Source organism: Setaria viridis, chromosome 6 (genome assembly GCF_005286985.2).
Source record: "Setaria viridis chromosome 6, Setaria_viridis_v4.0, whole genome shotgun sequence".
Classification (NCBI taxonomy): Eukaryota; Viridiplantae; Streptophyta; class Magnoliopsida; order Poales; family Poaceae; genus Setaria; species Setaria viridis.
Window position 1 is genome coordinate 24,343,421 of NC_048268.2, and position 22,197 is coordinate 24,365,617.

General features: G+C 45.7%; 1 protein-coding gene across 1 annotated transcript; it reads right to left on the reverse strand.

Moving 5' to 3' along the window:
* Nucleotides 1-7,608: 7,608 nt before the first annotated feature.
* LOC117862268 (iron-sulfur assembly protein IscA-like 2, mitochondrial) lies at nt 7,609-11,366 on the reverse strand. The gene is made up of 4 exons (XM_034745801.2): nt 11,058-11,366; nt 10,327-10,457; nt 10,063-10,171; nt 7,609-7,992 (listed from the first exon to the last, which is right to left on the reverse strand). Exons 1-4 carry the CDS (start codon nt 11,229-11,231, stop codon nt 7,930-7,932), a joined length of 477 nt encoding a protein of 158 aa, XP_034601692.1. The 5' UTR covers nt 11,232-11,366; the 3' UTR covers nt 7,609-7,929.
* Between the last annotated feature and the right edge of the window lie 10,831 nt (nt 11,367-22,197).

The window sequence follows — 22,197 nt, forward strand, 5'->3', positions numbered from 1 at the left end:
TTTCATGGACTTCAAGGTTATCTACCTCATTGTTCACTGATTCACTTATTATGAGTCTTTGACTGTGGTTTGTCGAAAGTGAGTCCTCTTTGAATTGTACAGGTTTGTCACTTCAGCATTTTGTGTTGTAATTTTTTCTCTTTTGTTTATTTTTCCTGGGGAGCCCTTGTTTATATTTCACAAGGAGATGTTACACAAGAAGTCTGCCTTGTTAAAAACCTCACATCTTCGCTGAGACATTGCTTCCCAATGAAGACTCTCCCCATGAAGAAAAGAATACGGCTTCCCTCAATGCTTCTGATACAAAGATTGTGAAACTTAAATTACAAAAGCTTAAAAAAAGAAACTAAAGAACAATACTAAATTTATTCTTTTTTGACTCCTTCATACCCAGTACTTCTGCAGCATGTCTTTGTTCCAGGAATATGGAACTTCTTCGCCTTCTAGAGTTTGAAGTTTGTAAGCCCCCATTCTTGTTTCTGCCACCAGGAACGGTCCATCCCACTTCGACTGTAATTTCCCCACAGCTTTTGCTTTTCTTCGCAACACCATGTCTCCCGTTATGATTTCTCTTAGATGCACTTTCTTATTCTTCCATCTCCTTGTTTCATCTTGATAAGTTGATTGATTGTGGAGTGCTTGCACTCTCGCTTCTTCTCTTGTGTCTAATGCCACATCCATGTCTTTTCTTATCGGCTCCTGCTCTATACGTAGTGAACCAAGATTTATTTTCTCCGGCACCATTGCGTCTTCTCCATACAGCAGCCTGAAAGGAGAAAACTTCGTTGCTCTTGATTCCATTGTGTTATGGAACCAAATCACTCTTGGTAGCTCTTCGGTCCACTTGCCCCTTGGCATGTTAGTTATTTTTTTTCTTGATCCCAGTGAAGATTATTCCATTGGCTCTTTCTACTGCACCATTTGATTGTGGGTGATAGATAGAAGCGAAACATAACTTCATTCCCACCTGAATACAGAATTGCCTGATCTTCAGCTGTCAAACTGCTTTCCATTGTCAACTGTGACTTCGTGCGGTACGCCAAACCTACATATTATGCTTTGCTAGAAAAATTTGAACCACGCACAAAGTTATCACTTGTACTAGTTTGGCTTCGATCCACTTGGAGAAGTATTCTACTACCACAATTGTGTACTTGTAATTTCCCGGTGCCCCTGGTAATTGACTCACAATGTCACAATGCCCCATCTTGCAAACGGCCAAACAGGTGGAAGCAGTTGTATTTCATATAGTGATGTTTTGTTGTAATTGGCATGTTTTTGACAATTATCACACTTCCTCACTATCTCTTCAGCATCTAGAATTGTTGTTGGCCAATAGAATGCTTGACGGAAAGCTTTGCTCACCAATTTTCTAGTGCCAATGCGCAAAGAACACATTCCTAAGTGTATTTCATGCAACAAGTTCTTTCCTTCTTGTGTGGATACGCACTTTAGCAACGATGTGCATCCTCCTCTTTTGTATAGGCCTTCCCCCTTCATCAAATAGCTTCTTGCCCTCAAGGCCATTCTTTTGTTATCCGCATCACTTTCTTGCTCATAATAACCTCTCAAAAATGTGATTATTGGTGCTCATCAATCTTCGCTCGTGATAGCATCCACGAACTTTACTAGGCTTCATCGCAATCTATCAATTTGTACTTCACCACTTCGTAGAACACATCTGGTGGCAACGGCTCATTTGTTGCTACCTTCTTCGCTAGCTCGTCTGCTTCACCATTCATTTCTCTCAGTATTCTTTTGACTGTGAAACTAAAGAAGTATTTTTCCATTGATCTTACTATTTTCAAGTACTTTGCCATCTCTAGGTTTTTGCTTTGTATGATTTGCCAATTTGGTTTGCTATAAGCTCGGAGTCTATTCTGATTATAAGTCTCCTAACCCCCAGTGCTCTTGCCTTGAAAAGTCCCAACAACAATCCCTCATACTCCCCAACAATATTCGTGTGCTCTGCGAAACTCAAGCGCACTGCATACATACCTCAACTTGATTCTTTAGGGCAACAACAATACAGCTGATGCCGCCACTCCATCATAACAATATGCCCATCACAATACATTTCCCAGGGTTTCTCTTGTGGCTCTTTGTTTTCTTTGTACTCATCAGATGGAGTCCAATCTGCCACAAAGTCAGCTAAAACTTGTGGCAGACCGCGAAGTGAAGTTTATTGCATACTGTGACAACTTTGTTGCTCACTTGCCAATTCTACCCGAAGATTCTTTGTTTTCAAAAATGTCTCTCAATGGGAAAGACCTTAGCACAGTGATTGTATAGCTCTGAAAGTAATGTTTTAGCTTCCTGGAAGCCATCACGACTGCATAAGCCATTTTCTCCATCTCAGAATAAAACCTCTTCACACCCGCCAAAGCCTCAGAAATAAAGTACACTGGTAACTACTTCATGTGACCGTCAACGTCTCTTTCTTCTACTAATACCGCACTCAATGCTAGATTAGACGCTGCGATGTACAATAGTAACTTCCCCTTTCTCCCGGGCTTGTCAAAACTGCCATGTTTTCTAGGTGCGCTTTCAACTCTTCAAATGCTTTCTGCTCTGGAGCCCCCAAACAAATTTATTCTTCACTGCTAGTAACTTGAAGAAAGGCAAACTTCTTTTTGCTGACCTCAAAATGAAACACCCAGAGCTGCTATTCTTCCTGTCAATTTATGGATATCTCTTTTTGTTCTTGGCTACTTCATTTTTCTGATCGCCTCAATTTTCTTAGGACTTTCCTGTATGCCAGATTTTGACACCATGCAGCCCAAAAACTTTCCCTTCTTTAACCCAAAGACACATTTCTCCAGATTAAGCTTGAGACCATACTTTCTCAAATTTGCAAAAGTTTACACAAGTCTGCGATGTGGTCTTCTTTCTTTTTACTTTTCACAACAACATCATCAACATACGCGGAGATATTTCTTCTCAACTAAGGGCCCAGCACTATTTGAAGCATTCTATTGAATGTTGGCCCGGCATTGCGAAGTCCTTCTAGAATTCTCACAAAACAGAATACTCCAAATGGCGTGATGAAGCTCATTTCTTCTTCGTCAAGTTTTCTCATCCAAATCTGATGATACCCAGAGAAACAATCAAGTAAAGACATCATTTCGCAGCCTGCTGCGGAGTCAACTAGTATATGTATTCTTGGCAGGGGGTAGTCATCTTTAGGACATGCCATGTTCAACAATGTAAAATCTATGCACATTCTCCAAACTCCATTCTTCTTTGGGACCATGACAATCTTCGAGAGCCAGGTAGTATAATGCACTTTGCGTATCACTCCAGCATCTAACAGCTTTTGGACTTCCCTTTGCGCTGCTAAAGTTTTCTCTGGGGATAACACCCTCAACTTTTGTCTTCGCAGTGGCACACGGGACACCTTGCAAATCTTTTTTTCTCCATGCAAACACATATTGATTATTTCTGAGGCAAGTTATTAAGCATTGTTCTTCTTCTTCGGACAAGTCTCTTGCTATAATGACTGTCTTGTCCAAAACATCTTCACACAATTATACTCTTTTGAGAAAACATCTTCACACAATTGTACTCTTTTGGTATGCTCAATGGGATGAACTCTCTCTTCATATATTGATTTCTCATCTTGCTCTTTGAACTTGACCTCCTCTTCTTCCTCTTCTATCATATGTACTGGTTTCTAATCTATCCTAGTAATGTGCTCTTTTTCCCTAGCATCCTACTGATCTCCATACATAGTGAGCACTCTGTTGTGTGTTGAAATTTTCATGCATAAGAATGGCATGTGGATTACTGCAGCAAACTTGTTGATAACTCCTCTGCCAAAAATTGTCAAATAAGAGTATGTGATGTCAATCACATCGAAGGTGACCATATTTGTTTGCATCAGTGTGCCCTCACCTAAGCTTACACTCATCTCAATTGTGTCGCGGGACTCCACTCTTTTGTTTCCAAAACCATATAACGGCTTCGTTGTTGTCTTCATTTGACTATCTTCGTAACCCATCCTCCTAAATAAGTCATAGCTTATGACATCTGTTGAACTCCCATTGTCTACCAATATTCCCCAAATGTCATTGTCCAACAAATGCTTTGTATTTCTTGCCCATGGTGGCCCTGATCACTAGAGGATCTTCGTGTGGGAACTTGTCTAACCTCATGTCTGCCTCTGTAAAAATTATTGGAATGTGAGACCACTTCGATCTAAATGCTCGACCAGTAGATACGTGCCTGACTTCGCAGATGTGATCTTTCTTCTGTCTCTTGCTTTCGAATACTGGAAAGTTGCATCCCCCTCTGATCGCATTGATCACATTTACTCTATGACCCGAATGATCTTGTTCCTTGATAGGGTAGTATTGCGAAGGCATTTGCTGGGTGGGTCTATCTTAGGTGGCTGTGGTATATTGTAATTTTGATGCTAACTGGGATAGGCAGTCTCATTTTACTGTACTGTGGAGGAAGTGGTGGAGGTGGATAAAAACCTTGTGCAAAGTAATTTGGTTGTTGATATGAGTGTCAATTTGGCGCAGAGCTATAAGCAGCTGACTGAAAAGTGGACGAAGTGTGGTTCACTGTCTTCGCCTGCTCTTTGCTTTGCGGCTTCTTTTTCTCTCGCCTCTAGTGCTGCTCTACACTCATTTGTCCAATGACCTTTGTTTTTCCCATGCAACCAACAGTACGGTATTTTCTTTACTTCAGAGCCTCTTCTTGAGTGGCCTCCTCTTGAGTTCGTACGACCCCCCCCCACCCCGGCCCCCTCTCGTTCCAGAGAACTGGTACGAAGAATTTTGAAAGTTGGCTGCATAGAAACATTGTTGATAGTATTTTCATGCTGCTACCCAGCTTGGAATTTTTGGCTATTCGACTGTTGTGGCAGCCAATTTTGCTTTGGTTTGTCATTTCTCTTTTATGCATTGTATTCATCTATTGTCCTCTGTCTTTCTCTATCAAACTTGCAATACTATTGCATTATGTCAAAGAGTTGCTTTTCGGACTTAGACCTTCGTCTGTCCAAGTACTCTTCGCAGGGCCTCAACCTTAGCCCTCCAATAACAGCATCAATCACTGTGTTTTCTGGTACCTGAGGAGCTTTCGCTCTCGCCTTCACAAACCTTCTCATGTACTCTTGCAAAGATTCCTTATCTCCTTGCTTGATGTTATGGAGATCTCCCGAAGTGTACTCTTGAGGCTGAAATCCTTGAAAATTGTCGAACAACTTGTCCCGAAGTTGATCCCACAAAGAAATACTCCCCTTAGGCAACAATGCTTACCATTGCTAAGCCGAGCTTTTGAGCACCACCACTAGTGCTTTGGCTTTTACGCAGTCATTTCCACCTCCCGAAGAAATTGCAGCATTGTATATCAAGACAAAGTGCCTTGGGTCTAACTCCCTGTCATACTCTGGCATTGACGTTGGCATCCTAAATCTTGGAGGCCAGTATGCTAACTTCAGATCAATTGTTAAAGGTGGAATTAGCTTCGGCTTGTAAGGATATGCATTTCCCTACTGCTGCCACTGTGGTGTATGTTCCACCAACACCTCAAGACTTGAATCATCTTCCCGTTACTCTTCACTATCACCTTGACCCTCTTCGACTTGAATTGGGTTGTTATCATTCTGCGCCTACAAAGAGTTGATCTGTGCCTGCAATATCTTCACTTGTTCTTGCAACTGTGATTTTCTTTGCCTTACAGTATCTTCCATTTTCTCTCTCTGCAATTGTTCTATCAGTTTTCTCTTTTTCACTACTTCTTTCAACATAGCTTGGTATTTGTGTTTTTCTCTCTCTGGGTCACCTTGCTGTGGTGTCTTTGCCTTCACTATGGCTGCCTCGGCTTGCGCTCTTGTTTGGATGTTGGACGTGGACTGTGCATCTCTGAATCTCTTCAACAATCTTGCTTCGATTCGCTTGAGAGCCACCACGTCTTCGTCTTCCACTCCAGCATCGGTTAGGTCGACTTCAAACTGGCTGTCAGCGATGTCTTCAACCTCAACTTCATCTTCACTTTGTCTTCAGACCCGCCTGCAACTTGGTACGATGTCCAGAGGGTTCGTTGCTGCTGCCTACGGGTCATCAGCAGCATTTTGTGTATTGGTGTTTTTTGCTTTCTTGTTCAGCATCATTACGGTTAAAGGAACGAAGCACGGTGGGCGCCAAAACTGTTGGGGTAAAAATCATCCCCGAAGTGGGGCAACGAGTTTCCAAACCAAGGTAACAAGAAAGATAAAGAACTGAGGAAATGGCTTCGGGGGAGATTCCGTCGTAACGTGTCCATTTCCATTCACGACGGCTCCATTTTATAGAACCGTAATTTTTACACTTTACAACACATCACCCTCATTTTTCACTTTATGCGAAGCATATTCGAGGGCATTACAGTAACATTACACCACTTTAACCACACCCTTTACAACTCATCACTTTACAATTAAGCATATGCCAGCTCACATCCACGAAGCAGCCCAGCCACTTCGCCCTTTCCCCGGACACATTGTTGTTGCCCGGTCCGATGATGCCGCCTTTTGACTCCACGCCCCGCGCTTCAGCCCGAGCTGTCTCCGGCTACCTTGCTCGTAAAGTAGCCTCGCGAAGTCTCCACTTCGCTCATGCTCGCTCCAGCTAGCGGAATTGCCATTTCGCTCCCACTTGATATGCCTCCGCTCTCTCCAGCTCGCGAAGTCACCACTTCGCTTCCACCGTCTGTTCCTGAAAAACCATACATAAACTCCTCGATAACCCAGTGACTTCCGGAGAAAGAGAGATTAGAACTGTATCGAAAAAGAAGAGGGGCGCCACCCGAAGTCCTTTTTCCTAACACTGGGCCCTGATGGTGTCGAGACCGAGCTCTGCCCTGAGGCCGTCCACGGCGGCAGCCCTGCTCCGCCTCGTGCTAGCCGCGGTCACCCTCCGCGCCCAGGCCATGCTCTCCCGACCACATGTGCCAATGGTGCCCTCCGGCCCCGCGCGCCAAGGAGATGCCCCTGGCCGGGGTGGACGGCACGGGGATAGCGCGTGGCGACGGTAGCACAGGGATGCCCGACGGGGCGCTCGGCAAAGGCAAGCGGGCTGGCGGTGTTGTTTAGGCCATGAGAGAGGGGGAGGGAGGAAGGAGAAGGGTGGTTGCAGTGGGTCCCATGTTCTTAATAGGGGCAAAATAGTCTTTTCACAGGAAATTTAACGGTGGTCGGATGGCAAATCGAATAGAGTGTCAATTTGGGAACGAAAGTTGAAGTCAATGTTAAATAAGGAACGAAAAAAATTTAAGGGTTAAGGTGTCAAATAAGGAATTGTCTCTTCTCGTAATGGGTAGATGTTCCTCATCCTATCCTGTATGTGATCTATTGGAGGGGAGGGTGGCCGGCGGCCATGGAAGAGGCACAGAGGGAGAGGGGTCCGCGGCTAGGGCTGGGCAGGTACTATTCACGCGTGAACATGAGGAGAGGAGCCTGGAGGTTGGAGAACGAAATGTGAAAATGATCATGTTCCTGGTTTCTGTAGGAACACATACCAGGATAAAGAGATACTATTGGGAATTAGTGGCATTGCACAACCATTGTTAAAATTCTGAAAGCATGTGGTCATGTGGAAATATAGAAAGAATTACTGAAGATTGATACTCAAAAGTTGAATATATTCAGTCATGAGTACAACAAAACTGTTCGTCTTATTTAGCATTTTGTAAGAAAGCAACATAGAAAAAGGGAAAAGCCAAATGATTACATGTACATAAATGTGTCATCTAGTGATCAAGGTAGAGCGGTACAAATAGGATCAGGCTGTTTGTGATGATATATCTAACAGCAATAAAAAACCATAAAGAAACATCATCAGGACTACCAAAAATGAAGTGTGCACTCTGTATCTAAAAGGTATATTTCACTACAAAATACTATTTCCGGCTACCCCTCTCTTCAAGCTAACAAAGTTGAAGCTATTTGACCATGAAAGAACTCTTGCAGCTGCAGCCCCCAACAGCACTAGGATTTGTAGAGACCTGCGTATCATAAAGGCAAATATAAGTCACGCACAACAGAACTTAGAGAATATATGATGTTCTCGAGTTGAAGTTGGCAACAGTCCACAGGTTTTTATATTCTTGATTTTTTAACAAACACTTGGAATGCATAGCAAGAAAGTAACAAAAGTGGGAAGTGGAACCAAATGAAGCATGTGTATTGAGGAAGGTGACTGAAACATGAAATCCCTAAAAGATGAAACAACTTGTCCATTTCTAAACTTCTCTGAAACCTCAACTCTTGAAAATAAGTCTCAGCCATTAGGTATCGAAAGTCTAGTTCCAGAATTTTTTGTTCACACATTAGCAAATAAACTATTTTGCACAATTTACAAGCAGCATATGATTGGAAAGCAACACTCACAATGAAAAGAAAGAACCATAAACTACAGCAGCTAGCCAGTGAAGAAGAACCCAACTAAGCTAGGTTGACGAGCTAGGATATGCTGCAGCAGGTGTAGAGGGGGACCACACTCCACAAAGCCGAGGAATACCCAACCCAACCATGACACCAACCCCTCACCACTGCAGGTGGTGTGGGCCCCCCCCCCCCCAATGGAAGCAACCCAGTCTCATCTTCCTCACCAATCTTGATTCGCATACTAGTCACCATCCAGGTCAAGGGGCATGGATCGCAGGTGTCCAAATTGTTAGTTGCAGGGGGCATTGTTTTCTGGACACTAGTTTGAACACAGAATGTGACCTCAACTAAGCTGGGTTGATTAGGTAAGATATGCTCTGAATCAGCTAGGCTGTTGTCTTCTGTCTTAGCCAGCGTAATCTAACCTAGTTGCCCAAACCCTCCCTTCTCTCATTTTTGTTCCCTCTCTCCTTCCCTCCTTCTCATAGTCCTCTTTTCCATAGCCTGCCTCACGCATCTTACCCAATCAGCGTGAGGACATCAACCATGTTCACTTTTGACCCACAAATTGGGAAAACGTTCTGAGGTCATGGAGGCTTTGACCTTTAATCTATTTGCATGGCACCTAGGCACATACAAGTGAATTGCACATGGTGACTAGATGCACATGGGCATAAGCAACAAGGGCTACCAAACATTGAGCAGCGAGTCAGTTTGCGTGGCCTATGCCACGAATTGGTTAATTTCTTACTTGATGGCCACACATAGAATGGCTGATTTTAGTGCCTGAAAAGTGTTGGCCTGAGTGGCTCTCTCAGTCATGTGAAGACAGGTAAGCGATACCTACAATTCACACCTCCTGAATCATTTCATTCTCATTCTTCCCCTTACTTCCAGAAGGGTCTCAAATGAGTAGCAGCAAGATAACCAGAATACAATACAATGAGATGTGCAATGTTATAGTGAGGCACAGGTCAATAAACTGCTATGTGTGCACATTTTTGTTACTCTATGAACAGAATCTAGGATGATTAGATGAAAATGGGCAACAATTACTTCAATAACCCAGTACAAGCTAGGCAGCTAGCCAGTAAAGCCGCTAGCTCACAGATGTCCACTGTGAACAGTAGCATGTGGCAAAGTTTAAGCAAGAAACAGCCTGGCAAGATTTAATTTAGACCGTAATTTTCTATTCTTTGTTTCCTACCACCTCCAAGGCAACTGCTCCAAGTTAATCTTGTGCTTGTAACATGTTTTGAAGCAATACAAAATGTTCTGATGAGCCAAGATCCACACCGAGTCCTCAAGGTGGGGAAGAAAGAGCCACAAAACTATTAAATGGAGTACAGACTACAGAGGATCGTGGAGGAATAAAAAAACAAAGATAGAAATTTATGTATCTGTATTTCACTTTATTTTTAACAAAATTGGAAATACTAAGTCAACAGTATTTCTGAAATCCATCTTTAGGTGGCCGGTATTTCAGTTTCACATTCTTCCAACTTTATATTTCTCCACTGTACCAACTTATCACAGGCATATGCGCATGAGCTGAATGTTCTTGAGTGATAATCCATTGAAAAACAAAGGAGCTAGAACATTTAAGATTTCAGCATATTTTGAACTAACTAGTCTAATTTGCAGAAAAAATATCTGGAAAAAGTGAAGAAACAAAGTTTCGAACTAACCACAAATGCTGAACGTATAAGTTCCTCCTCATAATCCACAGTGGCGCCTTTCACAAAGTCATACGAGATGTCATCCACAACCAATTTAACACCATCAGTCTCAAAGACCCTACAAGTAAATTAAACAATTACTGAGGGAAAAAAGTGAAGGAGAACCATGGTCACAGTTGTAATGCACAATAAATTCACATGCTGCGCAATGAATCTTAAAGGAATAATTGAATGGAAGAAAATCTAGAATCTCAATCAAAATAGATAACTCACCTGTCATCTGGGTTTTTCTTGTCATCGAGAGAGAAAGAATACTGGAACCCAGAACATCCACCAGCTTCAACGCTTAACCGCAGCATCTTACCTTCAGCAGATGGTTCCTTACCATGTAATTGTTTTAATCTCTGCAAAGTGTTAAATTTCTGAGCACAGCATAAAAAGAAACTACAACGGAAATAAAAGGACAGCATGACAGGAATGCTTTCTCGGTCGCAAAAGGCACATCGTAAGTCCACTTGACACAAAGGATAGAACATAAATGAGATGCAAGCAGCTCGTCCGATAAAACATGGTGGGAAGTACCCCCACGCAAATTTTAGCAATCCAGAATTCAATTGGTCGCAATATGTAATCACCAGATTTTTTTTGTCAAGTTCCTAGACATGTATCATGCTTCTGGGATTCACAAATTAGTATTGGTGCTTCAGGATGACTAAAACTAATTTTCTTCAGTTGGATCCACCATCTATCCCTTCAGAGCAACAAAACTAGGTACTAAGGCATTTCCAGCTTCCCCATCGGGACCAATTTAAGGTAGCACAGAAATCAAATCCTCCATAGGAGGCTAAAGCCCCCCGAAAAAAACTAGAACACACCCCCACCCCGCCCGCCCCCCCCCCCCCCCCCCCCCCCCCCCCCCCCCCCCCCCCCAAACGCACAGAGTTGAAAAACTGCGGTGGAACAACCTACTTGTAGGTAGTAGGTAGTAGGGGAGAAAGACGTACCCGGACGCAACCCTCCGTCATGCGCACGGCCTCCGGCTCCGCTGGCGACTGCGACGCCCGCTCCGCGGAGACAGCCGAGGGAGAGGAGGAGAGCAGCCGGTGGTTGGCGCGGACGCGGCCACCGGCCAGCGCCGCTAGGCGGCGGAGAAGGGGGCGCGTCGACGACGACGCCATCGCCGCTGCCAACGCGGCGGCGGCGGGGTAAGCGGTGCCGGTGGGAGGCGGAAGGGGAATCGGGTTTGGCTTTGAGCGAGCCGGGTCGGGCTGAGAGGATGAGCAGTGTTGCCTCCCACGAGGGACGCGTCGATTTGGAGGTGGTCTGCCCCGTCGTCGGTGTCGAGTGGCGTTGGATTCGTGCCTCTTGATTTGTGAAAGGAGAATTATTATTACTCTAGGCTAAACATTAGATATCCGTATACTAATTAGGGGACTAAACATGAGCTAATTATAAATAATTGTAGAACTATGAGCTAATTCGCGAAATGAATTATTAAGCCTAATTAATCCATCATTAGCAAATGATTACTGTACACCACATTGTCAAATCATTGACTAATTAGGCTTAATAGATTTGTCTCGCAAATTAGGCTCCATATGTACAATTAGTTTTATAAATTTAATACTCTTTAAGTATCCAAACATCTGATGTGACAGGTGCTAAACTTTAGCGGGTGTATCCAAACACCCCCTTAATTCCTTCGCTTTTAGAGTACTTCGTAAAACTAAGGGGGTGTTTGAATACATCCTGCTAAACTTTAGCAGCTATCACATCGGATGTTATTAAACATAGTCTAATTACAAAACTAATTGGACAGATGGAGTCTAATTCGCGAGACGAATCTATTAAACCTAATTAGTCCATGATTTGACAATGCCGTGCTACAGTAACTATTTGCTAATGATGGATTAATTAGCCTTAATAGATTTGTCTCGCGAATTAGACTCCAACCATACAATTAGTTTTGTAATTAGCTCATGTTTAATCATTCTAATTAGCATCCGAAATTCGATGTGATCTTGCTAAAGTTTAGCCCATCTAATCAAACGTCCCCTGAGGAGGACCAGAGGAGTACTGCAGACCCGCTAATGAGTGGACAGTGGAACATTTTCGTTTTTTTAAATATGTCGCTTATTTCCACTTCTGCTAATAATTTAAATTATACATTTCAAAGAAAAAAATCAAAATACATTTAGGGGAAATGAAAAAAAGACATTAGAGCAACTCCAAGAGCACCTCTATCTCACCCATAATACCTTCTTTAGGGGGGAAATGAAAAAAAAACTCCAATAGTTCCCCAACCTCCCCCAATCTTTTTGCGACGCGAAAAATCTTTCCCCGCGCCGCGCAAATATGTGGGACTTTCCTCCACCCCCAATCCGCCCTCGAGCCTGCTTTCCCGCGTGCGATTCACCATTCCCGCCAGCTCCCCTCCACTTCACGACGCACAAATCTTCGGCTTTTGGCGGCAGTAGCGGCAGCTTTCCGAGGCAGGTTTCCGAGGCGGACGGCGGGGCGAGGGGTGACGGCACCAGCGGGGTCGCGGACCACCCATCTATCGACGCGGAGTCGCAGACCTGCCCTGCTCCTCTCAACTGTCGCCGCGCCGTAGCCCCCTCCGCCACCGGTACGCTGCTCCTCTGGAGGCACCTCCTCCCTCTTCTCCGGGCAGCCACCCTACTCCCCGCCCGCATCTACCACCACACCTGCTTCCTCTCCACCTTCGCCTCTGCCGCCCCTGTTCTCCCTCGAGGAGTACCTCGTCGCCGCCTCCGGCCTCGACTCAACTCAAGCCCACATTAACTCCACCTCCAACCCCAACGCCATCCTCGCTATGCTCTCTGGCGTCAACCTCTCCCACACCGACATCGCCGCCGACGTCGCTGCGGACCCGCTGCTCCTCCGCTCCTCACCCAAGAACATCGGCCCCTGCCTTCTTGCTCTCTGCTGCTGATTTTGATGGAGGAAAAATCAATGACATTGAGACCTGGTCACGGTGATGGAGGGGAAAAAGAAACGGACTTCTAATGGGCCCAATATGATGATGTAGCCTATTTTGAAATATTGTGAACTAATTATTAACTATTTGTTGTGGGTTGATATGTTTTTGGGAGAAATTTTTTAGAAGAGTCCCCAATGCATAGTTTTAGCAAAGAATTTTTTTATACTCTTAAGAGTTGCTCTTAACGGTCATGGATAAACACTGTAGACCATGGAACCACTCGAGATTTTTTAAATTTTTATTCGATTAACAAGAATGTTTACAACGAATTATGGCATTTCCCCTCACCATTAACCTGCCATCTTTCCTTTTCTTTTTATTTCAACAAATTTGAACCAAGAATTAAAAAAATATCATCACAACCGTTTACACTATCTTATTTATTCACATGACATGCCACAAAATGGACAATATTGATCATATCATCTCAAAATTAAACATACTTACCCTAATTCCGTGAACATGCACAAAAACAAATAAATTGCATCCTTTGTTCAGAGCACAGAAATTTAAAAAAAACACGCAAAGGAACAATTACAAAATTTCCATGTACATTTCTGAAGAAAATATGAACATCTCACGAATTTGCGTGAGCATCATGGAAAATCACATAAACTTTCTGGCATGGACGCTGCAGCCACAAACCCATAATGGAAGATGCGGATACGGCATCATGGGCATCAACAAGAAGAGTGACGTATGAGAGAAAAAGATACGGTTGGTGAAAATAATTGGCAACGTCGACGAGGCGTGGCTCCGGCGAACTCAAAACGTGGAGGAGGTCACCCATCCGTGGACCACGCAAAGGAAATTACTGCTGAAGAAGAAGCATGCGGCGCGAAGCACATGGATCCACCTGGAGAAGCCCGCCCCTCCCTCCATGGATCCGCCGTCCATAGATCCATGTGGAGGAGCTCGCCTCCATGGATTCACCTTCCGTAGATTCCACGCAGAAGTGAGAAAACGGAGAGGAAAAGGGGAGGAGAAACTCCAGCAACTTGTCTCGCCGGGGCCTCGGTCGCCACACAAATCTTGCCGCCGCCGCCTCCGGACTCTGTAGATCCGGTGATGATGCACCGCCGTCTCGGTCGCGCCTCCAATCCGGCCACCGCCGCCGCCGTCTCCTTGCTAGCGCCGGCGAAAAGAGAGAGCGTGAGAGAGGGATACGGAGAGACGGGTAGGGTGGGATTGAAAAGGCAAAGACCGGTCAAGAAGGTAACAGCAAGGAAATACATTGCTACACGACATTGTTACACGTTAGTAGTCTCATACAGTACCACGTAGGATTTTTGATGATGTGGAGGAGAGAGAGCGAGGAGAAAGAAAGAGGTCGTTGCTTCGCGAAACAACCACCTCATGAGCTAAATTGTAGGACTACGAAACAACTTAACAACTATTGTACGAGTTATTGTTGCCACGCAACTCATACTATTTTATTTTTCTTATGCGCAAATTAAGGAATTATATACCACTACCAGACAACTTATGGACAACCCATTGTACGAGTTGCCTGTTGAATCGTCTCAAGATTACGTGTCAATGCATGAGACCACCTATTAGACGACACCAATGTATAAGCTCCTTCCTAATCTCTCGTTATTTCTCTGTTTAAACGGCAAGGTTCCCATCCGACGGCTGCGCAAGACCAGCGCCGCGGCCCACCAGCGCAACGATGAATTTCCGTCCCACGAGGCTAGGGCGCAGCCGCGCAGGACTTTTTTAGGGTCTGTTTGGCAGAGCTCCACGCAGCTCCAGATCAAAAAACAACAGCTCCACCACAGAGCAGCTCCAGCGTGGATCTATGCTCTCACCGTGGAGCTGAGCAAAAGTGTTTGGCTGAGACAACAGCTCCAAATTCAGAAACAGAGTTTTTGGTTGGATTGTCCACTAATGCCCTTGGTGTTTTCCATTTTTTCTTCTCATTTTTTTCTGCTTATAAGAAATAAATGTAAATGTGAGAAAACAGTTATGCGCCAATTAACGATTTGTTGTCAACTGTGTCGTTTAGCTGGTTGCCGGCTTATATAAAGTTTCTAGTGAATTTATGTTCGGCGTGGTAGCTACCGATTGGGTGTTTTCCCATTTTTTTATTCTCATTTTTTCTAATTACGGGGGAGGTACGCAATAGTGATCATCCTGCTGTCATATCTGGCCGTTGAATCCATAGATCGATAAAGACCGGACAAAAGCCCAGTCATTTCCCCAAGAAGTTGATTAATTGTTCATACATAAATTAATTGTTCATACATAAATAATTGTCCATACATAAAAAATAAATTTGATAATTCACTACTTCATTACATTCTACCTCCAAGCAAGAGCAAGATTGGTGGCCAGCTCATCGCGAAAAATATCCATTGTAGTGACACTGCCTTCTGAAGTAGATCCATCCGATGGAACTACAAATCGATTGTACCGTTGCGGTATTGTAGGGACAAAATTAGGATCACAATCAAACCGAGCAAAGTCTGAATCCTCACTATTATGCTCACGAATGAAATTGTGAAGGACCATACAAGCAATAACTACCATTTTTTGTTTCCACATCGGGTAGTTCAGCATTTTGTATAAAATTTGCCACTTCATTTTCAATTTCGCTCAATCACATTTCGAATAGAAGAATGGATGCGATTGAATTTTTCCTTTGGAGTTTTTGGTTCCATACCTCTATGCTACTCAGGCATATGATACCTCTCACCCTTATATGGAGCTAGATAACCTGGACGATTGGGATACCCTGCATCGACAATGTAGTATTTACCTACAAATGATGACAAAAAATAAATTTATTTATAGTCACGCATAATGGTAAAGTAACTATTTCAATAAATTTTACCTTGCGGTGGATGTGGAAAGAATTTCTCGTCCACACTCAATGCATTGTATAACACACTTGTGTCATGCATAGTTCCTGGTTGGCCCGTTGACACATATGTGAAAATGTATTATGTCAACAAGTCCACCTCTGCTACCGAGACAGGCAGAACTGCACTATAAGCCCACAAACTAGTTCATTATATGTGACAAGTTGTCTAATTTTGATTATGTAAACTATATGCATTATACATTTTTGTGCACCCATCAAATTTTATCTAACTTCATTATGGATGCTGAGGTAAACAAGCGATTCAACTCGTACCACCCTTAATCGACACTTGCTATTAGCTGGGCGATAAATAGTGATGCAATTTCTCGTTCTGGGCACTGATCTTTTCCTCTCATTTTCAGGATCTTATCATGGCTTTCGTGTATATACAGGAGCTTCAAAATAAGCTTGTTTGTACAATGCTCTATACGTGCATTTTTACGGACTATCGTTGCACACAGTTGAGGTGATTTTCCAAGAAGCCAGAGATTTTATCTGTCAGGAAATAATAAGGGTCCCTACACCTGCTGAATAATTTAACCAGATATGATTAACATAAGGTATTGACAATCAGATATTTCGGGTCTTTCGACAAAACAAGCAACAAAGTATAGAAATCGGACAAAATATGCGAGAATGCCAAAATGGTACCAAGCCATCCGCGGCCACGCTACCACCGTTGGCCGCGTCGCCCAGGCCAGCCGCGGCCCAGCTTGCGCCATCCAGGCCGGCCGCGCCGCCCAGGCCAGCCGCGGCCAGGCTTGCGCCATCCAGGCCGGCCGCGCCGCCCAGGCCAGCCGCGGCCAGGCTTGCGCCGCCCAGGCCAGTCGCGGCCGGGCGCGCCGCCCAGGCCCGCCGCGGCCAGGGTCCCGCCGCCGGGCGCGCTAGTGACACCGCCGGGATGGGGAAGTCCAACCCTAGGGGTCGGATTGGAAGATGAAGGGGGCGGAGGAGGTGGAGGAGGAGCTGATCTCCTCATTCCCGGCGGCGGTCCGGCCACCGACGGAGACGAAGGCGCTGGAGGCGGCGGCCGGCGCTGGATGCGGCGGGGAAGAAGGAAGAAAGAAAGCGTCGGATGAAAAAAAGAGGGGCGGCGTGGAGAAAAGAATAGACACGAACCGGTACGAGGATGTGTATAATCGATGGCATTGGTGGGTAATTTCCACCAACTCCATGAGGGGTTACAAAACCAGCGTTTTGAGAGCACCCCAGGGGTGCTTCGTGGATTTGGTGGATCTGGAAGCTGGATCCAATTTTTTTGCGGATCTGGATTTCACGGAGCTGCACCGTTTAGCTGGAAAAAATGGGAGCGGAGCTGTTTTTAAGGATCTGGAGCTGCGTGGAGCTCTATCAAACAGACCCTTAGATAGCCTTTGGTTTGGAGAGCGAGGTAAAATGGTATGGATCCGTACCTAATTTTAAGGATAGGATAGATCCATCTCCGTGTTTGATGGGAGGATGGAACTGTTCGATTATTTTTGAGACAATTCCTTCTGCGCCATTATAAAAGGTCTTGGTTCCGTATCTGCTATCTGCCATGAAAAAAAGTTCTTGGTCCCTCAGTGCCATTGGCTCATGTTTTTGTTCTCTGAGTGCCACCGCTGTTACTTCGATCCGTTACGTAAAATTGACGTTAGGAGCTATCTGGACGTCAGTTTATTTTGTAACCGACAGTTTTACCCTTAGTTTTCCTTTACACTCCCTGTCTTCACCGCCCTTTCTTTTTTCTTCCTTTCCTACCCGGTGGAGGACCTCCATCCGCCCCCACGGCCTGCCGCGAGGCGTAGCAATGGCAGCGGGGCGCAGAGATTGCGAGCGGCGCGGCAGGGCGTAGCGGCGAGATGGGAGCGGCGGCTACTGCTCGTTCTCATTGGTGCCGTCGGCGTCAATCCTAGCAGTCAGCCCCCGGCGTGGCCGCGACACCCTGGGCAAGGCCGGCCCCGCAAGTCCTCTAGGAGCAGCTCGAGCAACAGAGAGCTTGGCCTCAGGGTCGAAGGGCGTCCGGCGACGTAGCTCGGGGGGAGGAGCTCGGGCCGGAGCAGCGCGCGCGGAGCTAGGCTCCATGGAGGGCGGCACGATTGAGGCATCTCCGCTTCCCTCACCTCCAGGATGGTGCCCGCCCCGGCGAAGACCTCGCACACCACCATGCTCGTGGTGCTGATGGGTGACGTCCGCGCCTGTTTAGTTGGGAGAAGAAAGCAGGAAGATGAACAGAAGGGTAAAATGGACATTCGGTCTTGCTGGTAGCTTCCTTTTCCGCTAATCTAGACAGAAGTGGCACCGAGGTCCAAAAAAAGTTGGAGCGGTGGCTCCCAAGGCACCGTAAATTTTTTATGGTAAATATGGAATTAGAAACTTTTTTAATGGCTCACGGGGAATTGCCTCATTTTTTTCGAAAGAGTGAGGATGGAAGGGTTCTTATTCCGTTAACACCGTTAACCGTGGGGTCCGTTTGTCAGTGAAACAAGTCTCTCACCCTCTTCCTCAACGCTGCCGCCGCCCTTCATTTCAAGCCCTTGCATCCGCTCGACCGCTCAAATCTGAACCATGCGCAAGCTAGAAATATCAGCAATCAACTAATCATTCCTTCACACCTTGGCCTGAAGATCACACCCGAAGCAATATGTCATTTCTTCATCGGATTATGGAGCAAGAAAAGAAAATTTTGCCACGTCTTGTCTCCGTCCAGCACCCGTCGCTGCCATGCGCATCGGCCGGTCCAGCCCCTTCCGTTGAGCCTGCTCGTCCCGTAGGCAAGCCCCCGTCGCCGCAGGTGAGCCGTCGCCCCGCAGCCCTGCTTGCTGCTCGCCTTGGCCGTGCGCCTCGCCGGCGGCCGGCCGCCGCCCCACGGCTCGCACGCCCCGCCTGCGAACCCCACCGCTGCAGCGCTGCTGCTCGGCCTGGCCTCGCGCCCTGGTTGCAAGCTTCCGGCGGGCGGCGGCGCCGGCAATCGGCACCCGCCGCTTGAACACCTGTGCGAGAGAGACGCGAGCAAGCTAACGGTTTTTCACGCCGTTGGAAAGGGATGAGCTCGTCCGACCTGAAATTTGGAATGAGCCGGTGCAGCATCTCGAAGGAATATTCTTGTTGTGGGATGGCTCCATCCCTCGAGTCCATGAGCCAACGCAGTGAAAATTGGGATGGAACGGCTCCGTTCCAGTCCATTCCTCAGACGCATCCATAGGTGATGACTGAGGGCAACTGGATTCGACTGCTTGATACGTTGAAGTGCATAATGATACAAATCTTGCTGTTTTCTGAAGTACTAATTTATGTAAGAGTTGGATTTTAAAAGCAATAGCCTTTAAATTAAAACCTCCAAAGATCAAGGAAGGTTCTCTTTTTTTTGTCACAAAAATAATTCTAACTCTAGAAATACTCCCATGAATAGAGGGCTTCCTAAAGACCCTAGAAATAGAGGATGGAGGAGAAAATTTGAAGACCTCCCAAAATAGAGAGATATGTAGAGAACCTACTGAAATGCGTTTTTTTATTAACCCTTTAAACTTAGGATAGGAGACTGTTATAGGATCTTGCTTATTTTCTCTCCTACACGACTCCAAGCGAGCAGTCCTTAGCGTCACCATTACACGTGAGTTCAAACTTCTTCATATTCTCCTATTCTTCTCCAACTTTAGACGATCTCCTTTTTGCCTTTCTCAGTCGTCTCAGTGGTTTGATACCCCACACATGCTCATAGCCACTATCTGCCCACCTCGATTTTGTGGTCTTTCTCTCTCTTGATCCTTTAGCCTCCTGCAAATCCCTAAGATTGACCACAATGGAAGCTAAAAACAGTATATAGGGAATAAACAATTTCTATACTAATCCAAATACATTATAAAACTAGTCCATATAACAATTTATTTCTCTCCTTCCTTCACTTTCTCTCCATCTCTCTCCTTCCTCCCCTTTCTCCATGCCCCACCGCTACTGCCTACTTTTTGTACTGGCCATTATGACATTTGCAATATCTATAGCCTATAGATCACTGTCATATGATCCCACCTCTAAAGACTACTTGATCCAAATACATTGGGTCGACCTAACAATTCACTTGACCAATTTTACCATCATTTTATTATATGGAACTTAGAGTATTCAATGTATGTTATTTTAGATCTAGCACTTGTCTTCTTTTGTTTTAAGATTAACCCATTGATTATAGTCCTTAGAGTTTATTTAAATAAAACTGTAGGGTTATTATTGAAGAGAAAATCTCATAATAAGCCTGAATTTTATCTTGTAGGTATATTTTCTCACATAGCTCCTTGAACTTGTAATTTACATCATCAACCCCCTTAAATTGAGTTATTATCTTACTCTTGAAAATTCTAAAGCAAATTCTTAAATTTTTTTAATCAGGTTTACATACAAAATTGTGAAATTAAACCATTTTGTATTGAACCTTGATCCTCTTATCTTTTAGCGAAAAAAAGCCTTCGCTCTAGAAGCTTGGAACTAGAATCCTTAGGGCCTGTTTGTTTGAGCTACAACTTTTGAGCTTTTCTAAGAAGTTGTTGGTGCCTGGTCTGCAGTGTGGAGCTTGCGGCAGCCAAGGGTCTGCGGTGTGGAGCTTGCGGCAGCCAAGGGTGGTGCGGCACCTTCGGAGGCTGCGATGCCTGCAGCTGGTGGCACGGGCGGCGATGTCTTAGCAGCGATGCTCCGTCGATTTCAACTTGTGCGGCGGGTGTGGCGGGGACGCCTGTGGTCCTTGCGGCAGTGCTCGGTGATGGTGGGGACGCCTGCAATGCGTCACCAAAAGCCGATGTTTGTGTGTGGCAGCAATGATGCGTGATGACGGTGTACCACGGCTATGCGCGGTGAAGTCTTCTAGGTGAAAGCCATTCCACAATGGATGCGCGTCCGACAGCGCTATGCATCGTGCCCTTTCTTGGAGGCGAGGCGTCGTTATGGAAGCTTTGCTTCACCTCATCCTGTCATGTTGGCTACTCTGTGGTTTATTTGGTGGTTGGCACTACTTGCTCGTGAGGTGTGGTTAGGTCGGCACGCTGAGCTTGGTGTTGACGGTGGAGACCAAGTTGCCGATTCAAGGTGCATGTGTACGCGGTGGCAGATGGCGGCTGAGAAGAGGTGTTGGTGGATTGGTGGGCATGATTTCTGTTGGCAGTTTAGGGTGGTGGTTTGGTGTGCCATGCGTCTAACCACGAAGTTGGCATGAAGGTCGCCGTGGGAGGAGTGGGATGACAAAGGAGCACCTGTGTGGTGTGGCGGCAGATGTGCCCGCATAGCGGTGGCCGTTCTGGTGCAAGGAGACCTTCTATCGGCCGTTGGAGGCCCCGTGTGGCACATCTGCTATCTTTGTTGAGGCAACTGGGTTGCCTTGAGCTATGGTGTGTGCGGTCAGATCACGGTGGGTGGGGTCATCATGGCGACGGTCGGACGCAGCTACTCATGTTTCGGCAGCTACTCATGTTTCGGCCTAAGCTTGCAGCGGGTCAGGGTGGCCATGCTCTGGCTATCAGGGGCTGGTCCGGCATGTGACAACGTCGAGAGGCGGCACAAGTGGATCCGATGGTGTGACAGCTACACAGCTTGCTGTGGACTATGGCAACTAGCCCTACATGGCAGTGGCTAGCTCAGTGTGGGACATCGTCGGCCATGATGGTGCAAGCGGTGACAAATGGCTTATCGGTTTGATGGTTTTATCCTCCAGTGATGGCGGTGCAGCTTGGCAATCGGTTAGGAGTGGAGTGGTGTTTATGGAGTAGCGAGGTGTCATGCGGTGTCATTATGTTGTTGCTCGGTGTTGCAGTTGTATTTGTTTGGTCCAGTTTGGATTTTACCTTCTTTTTAATATAATCAGCAGCGCTCCTTGGTTCGTTAAAAAAAATGGTATGCTTCGTTAAAAAAAATGGTCCGGTAGGAAACCTTCCAATCAACCCATTTCTTTTCCGTAGCACACCAGTATCTTCCTAATACCCACTGACAAGCATTCACACAATCACATCTAAGCTCACCTTTGACAACTAGCACATCTTCCCCCAGCCCACCGTCCAGGCCCGACCCTAGAGGTGTGCGACCCATGCGACGGTACAGGGTCTCCAATTTTTAAGGGCCTCGATTTTCTAGTGCTCAACCCATCAAGCCTACTAATCCCTGGCCCAAAACATGTTTCTCTTGATCATTTGGATCACTGAAGCAACACCGAAACCCAAAGCTTCTTTTCCCATCATGCCGCCAATGCAGTGGAGGCGTGGAGGCGTGGAACTTGATTCCTCTTGAGATCTTCTTGCTTCCGAACGGGACATGC